The sequence below is a fragment of the Rhipicephalus microplus genome, chromosome X, assembly GCF_043290135.1.
Source record: "Rhipicephalus microplus isolate Deutch F79 chromosome X, USDA_Rmic, whole genome shotgun sequence".
NCBI classification, from domain to species: domain Eukaryota; kingdom Metazoa; phylum Arthropoda; class Arachnida; order Ixodida; family Ixodidae; genus Rhipicephalus; species Rhipicephalus microplus.
Window position 1 is genome coordinate 308,364,869 of NC_134710.1, and position 5,570 is coordinate 308,370,438.

The window sequence follows — 5,570 nt, forward strand, 5'->3', positions numbered from 1 at the left end:
GGTGAGATGACGTCACGCGAGTCACTAGTGATGGCGTCACTAGGCCTATTGACAGCGTTCAATTTACTAGCCTCTCAAAGATGTTTCGTTTGGTATACAAGATGGCAGGTTAGACATTGCGTGCGTGGGTGATAGACGTGAAGACGTCACCTAAGTCACAAGTGATCAAGTCAGTTGGCCGAGTAATAGGTAACACGTTATTGCTCTCTCGAAGACGTTTCGTTTGGTATGCATGTCGGCAGGCGAGTAAATTACGTGCGCGGGTGATAAGGGTGGTGACGTCCCCTGAGTCACTGGTGATCCGGTGGCTTGGCCGAGTTTTAGGTATCAAGGTCCTGCCCTTTCAAAGACGTTTCATTTGATATGCATGACGGAAGGTTATGACAGTGCGTGCGCGGGTGATATGCGTGAGGACGTCACCCAAGTCACTCGTGATGAGATCATTGGCCTGGTTAATAAGTATCAAGTTATTACTGTGTGGACGGCGTTTCCTTTGATATGCACGTCGAAAGTGTGAATAGTGCTTACGCGGGTGATAGGCGTGAAAAAGTAGCGCAAGTCACATTGTGTCACTAGTGACTCATTAGTGGTTATTTCATGTTAAATTCACTCCAAAGCCATTCACTCCACGCATTCCCGAAAATTCTGGGTCGTTTTGAAGCATAAACAGTAACTCTACATGTACACAAGGGAGCGCCCCCTGAAGGCGAAAACACCTCATATCAAAACGAATCTGGCAACCACGAAACACATACCGGAAGTTTCGCCTACTACTCGGCGAATTCCATCCAACGGGATTGCGCCATGTATGGACAGGAAGTAGACGAAGACCAGCTCGTGCTGTGGAGCTCGAGCCATAACGCCGGTGACCAATCTACGATCCCGAAGCCGCTTCAACAACTGGAGGGCGTCCTTTCCACGGCAGCCGCAGGATTTAAGCATTTAGCAGCCTCGTAAACCAGTACCCCAAGCAGAACTGCGAGCGTCTTCGCGGCTGGATCCATGGCAGACTTCACAACGCCTGGTGGCCGCAGGCCTTTGCGTGGCACCGGCAATGTAAGTGCTAACTTGAAAGCCGCCGACATGACCACCCTTAGCGCGTCCATAGTGCTAGCGACAGAAAATCCCGCAGCCGTCGTTACTGCCACCATATATATGGACTTTATGAAAGCCTACAATGCTCATACTAGTAGGGAGGACGTCGTCACGCTTGTTGAGAAGTACGCTAGCCTGTGCGACAGTTACTTAGCCGAAGTGATGAGAGTGACCGAGAGCCTAGTCTCTCGCAAGGCCACACCGGCGTGGATAGAAGCCATCGCGTGCCAAACATTGCTCACCGATGAGCGAGACACTTGGAAGCTCACGGGTGCCCTCCTGCAAGACCGCCTCAAGGCGGACGAGTTCATGGAAGAACGCGGCAACAGAACCATGTTCGTCGACGGATCTCGCGAAGGTAGCGACAGGAAAATTGTGGAGGCCCTCATGGCGAGAGACTCCTTCACACGCCAGGCGCAACTAGTAGTCGACTGGCTGGAACGCTGCGCGGCGCATCAGAGCGGTATGGGCAATCACGACGACAGGCTCCAGTACTTTGCTGGCGGAAGCTGCACCTGGAAAAACACACTGCACCATGTGCAGTCCCACAATAACATCGGTAGTGCATCGTCGTCTCACGTGACTGAACTGGACGCGGGCGCGCTCTCGAGGCGGTGTGTACCGATCCACGAGTTCCTCCTCTTCCGCAGCGTTTTCTTCCACCTGCGAGCAGGCCAACTGAAGAGGGCCAAAGAGCTGGCTGCCGACAACGGTTATCGTTGGCTAGCCGCCGTGATCGAAGAATGCAGGCCATGCCATGACCTGCACAACGCAAGCACCGTTGGTGCCGGCTTCAAGCAACCCGCCCAAGGCACCTTCTACCGGGACTTATGGATGCGAGCCTGCTGGAGAGCGGCGTGCAGTCCCAGGTGTTCGCTGTACAAGCGCGCTGTGTATGGTGCTCTGAGTGGCAACCTACAAGCAATGCTGCCCGCGTGTACCACATGGGAGGATCAGCTATGGGCTCGCATGCGCGCTGTTGTGGATGTGTGCGTAGAGCAGGAGCTCCGCACTGCCAAGCAGCAAGATAAAAGCCTCGGACCACTACCGCCTGGCTACCCCAGTGACCGTGGAACCTTTCAAACCGTTTTCCGTGATCTGCGGGAGGCTGTGGGCACGAGGGGCAAGCGACACCAAGAGATCGCACACATCGTGCAGCGAGGTGTAGTGCTTGGCGATGCTGATGATTTGATAGAAGAAATACACTACTGGGTAATTCGTCAGGTGGATAAAACGCCGCTTCTGACCATTCGGTTTCTGGTTCACATGGCACTGTTGCTGCGACAAATTGGCGCCGAGACCAGCACTGAGGCGTTCAGTGAACTTCTTGGCATCTACATACACATGCTCGTCGACGAAGGCCATGCTTCCTTGGTGGCCACGTATGCAGCCGCTCTAAAAGCAACCGACCCTGTCCTCAAGTGCAAGCAGCTTGCACGGCCTTCAAACTAGAGCCCCAAAGAACAGGACCTCCGCCTTCGTGTCGAACACTACGGAAAAATAAAAGTTTGCAAACTAGTAAACCCGTGTATTTACTAGACTCCACCGTATTTTACTGCCTTTCCGGCACACCTTTACTTACTAATAGCTAGTAAACCGTGTTACTTTAGCCGCTACTAACCAGGAAAACATTCTCAGCGTTTTTAACTAATACTAATTCGCCTACGTTGCTTTCTTACATGCTGAAGTATAATTGCCGTAATCGCGAGACTCTCAAGCAATATATTACAAAATTTAGTTTTATTGACAACATATTGAAATAAAGAAGTTCCCCGTTACCTGATGGTACATATAAGCAAATAGAACGACATACTTTGATGAGTAGAAAGCAACAGTTATTCTAAATTTTATGGCTTCCAACCAGTACACGTTGTGCAATCTCAATTCAATAGCCTTTATGCTGCTGGAGTAGAAATCGACCATGTCCAAGACTTGAAATTCTGCGTGTGTGCGTGTGATTGTGCGTTCTCGCTAGTGATCTGATGAGTTCACCTACGCATATGATCATATACTCATATGTGATCAGGTGAGTACGATGCGATCATATGAGTATGTGATCGCTTCTTTGTGTGTATGTTGCTACGATGCGCTATTACCATGGCAGTTGCATAAAGTAGTTAGCGGCCATTCTTATGTACGAGGGCAATGCCACTTTGTTTTCAAAGACGATAACCCTTCTTGATATGCATCAACGCAAATATTTGGTCTGTCTGCTAGTAGTCGTCCAAGAAATAAAGAGATTCTCTACCACAGGTAAAAATTTTTCGAATTTGGCGCAAATGAAAAGTTCGTTCATAAAATCGGGGGCAACGACCTTGCTTATATGCCAGAAAAAAAAACGCATTATAATATTAACTTCATGTTGGAAGGAGATGAGAAGTGACTACTAGCATCACCCAACAGTGAATACGGTCAATCTTGACAATCTATTGGTAAGACAAGAAATTAAAGCAGGTAGAACTTTTCCGCTTAATAGCAAGCACATTTCACTTGAAATTGTATTTTATGCACTTGAGACAGCTTTAGGTTGGGCCAAAGATCCATTTTTGCTTTTTTTGTCTCATGCTTTCAAATAGGCGCCCAGTGGCGCGGCCGGCGGTGTGTTTGCTTGCCTGTATGCCTGCCTGGAAACGGCGGAGAAACGCGACAACAGCGTCTGCCGCCACTCACGAGAACAACAAAAAAGTGTGTGCGTGTCTAAAACGACCACTAAGTTATTTGTTTTATTATTAACCAAACTTGATGAAGCCTGAAAAACCACACGCGGTTTCAGTTTTCGACTTTCACCGGCACCGACCAGAGTTTTTGGCATTCATCCCACCAATAGAGGGAGACATAACGCGGACACCAAAGCTCTGGGGCCGGATTCACAAAGCTCACTTACGAAAACATTTTTGCGCAAGAGAAATTTTGTTGCGTAAGTCGATTCATGAAAAGAAAAAACGTCGTAAGAGGCCATCGTTGTCACATCGGCCGCTGCAAATAAAGCGCGCTGTGACTGCCCGGGAACATGGCAAGATAAAGTTTGAGAAACGATTGAGAGAAATGGGGGAAGAGCGTTGGGCTAGGAAGGTTTTCAGCTACTTGTACATGAAGAATGTCGATACCAAATGGAGGAAGCGAACCAGGAAGTTGACTGGTAAATACTTAGAAAACAGCAGGTGACCAAACCAAAAAGAACTATCGGTTAAGAAGAAAGTGAAAGAAACGGAGACTGGCATGTGGAGAATGGGCATGATTAAGAAGTCCGCACTAGAGATCTATCGAACTTTTAAGCAGGAAATTGCCAAGGAAAGGATCTATGATAATACTCGGGGTAGTTCTCTACTGTTTGAGGCCAGGACGGGAGTACTGCGAACCAAGACATATCGAGCCAAATACGAAGGGGTAGACACAGTATGCAGTGCGTGTGGAGAGGAAGAAGAAACTGCCGAACACTTGATAATGTTCTGTAAATGGCTTCACCCTATAGTTCAGGATGATGGCGCAGAGTTTTTCAAAGCACTGGGGTTTAGGGACCGAGAGGGCAAAATAAACTTTAAGCGGGTAGACTTAACCAGAAGGAGGTTATCTGATTGGTGGCTAAAGTCAAGACACGAGTGAAAATTAAACTCTTCACTGCAAAGTACGAATCCTCAAACTCACTTTTTAAGGAAAAAAAATAAATATAGTTTTTGGTTCATTAGGTATTACGGCTTGGTGGCGCTAGCCACCGCCCGATCTAAAGGGTACAGCCATATCCATCCATCCATCCAACATGTCAGCGATGGTGATGCAGTTGCTATATTTGCTTACGTCACCAAAAAGTGCTCGTAAGTGGATTCACGAAGCGAAATTGTGCGTAAAAACAGCATGGCTGAGAGCAAATCCTAAGAGTGGTCCGGACCACTCTTAGGAACAATGTGGCTACTTAGAACCTGCTGCCGCGGCGGTATACTTTGGTGCCCTGGCTGGTTTTGAGTTAATTCACGCCCATTAAGGGCTGCCTAATGACTGCTGGTGCGTTTTTATTTATTTCGGCGCTTTGAGCTTCGCGTGTTGTTTCCCTTGTACGCAGTGGATGGTGTTGACAACCACCATCGTCCAATAAGTTCGAAGTCGCAGTAATTGAAGAATTCTATTGGGCGTCAATGGCATAAAACTACGCATGTAAAGATTTGTGGTTGGATGAAAACCAATGTGATACGTGAATGGTCGGTGCATTCGAACGTGGCATGGCATAGGATCAACCTTATTTGTTATGTTGTTGTGTTGCGCCCCATCTCATCCAATTAAAAGTGCGACTCGAGATCCTTGCCTCATTGGTGGAAATTACCACCAAAGAGGTTGATGGGAGCACATTCTTTGCACGCTATTGGAAATAAACATGAGAGGAAGTTTTCAGTGAGTGGTCCATAAAGTTTGTGCTCTAGTGTACTTTCATTGGCTCTAACTGTCCAATGGTTGCGATCTCTGAAATACAGCTGTCGATACAC

The 5,570-nt window shown here is 47.9% G+C and overlaps 1 protein-coding gene across 1 annotated transcript; it reads left to right on the forward strand.

Moving 5' to 3' along the window:
* Positions 1 to 1,002: 1,002 nt before the first annotated feature.
* Positions 1,003 to 2,547, forward strand: LOC142775293 (nuclear pore complex protein Nup107-like). Its single transcript, XM_075876635.1, has one exon. The coding sequence runs from the start codon at positions 1,003 to 1,005 to the stop codon at positions 2,545 to 2,547; it is 1,545 nt and encodes a 514-aa protein (XP_075732750.1).
* Positions 2,548 to 5,570: the final 3,023 nt, after the last annotated feature.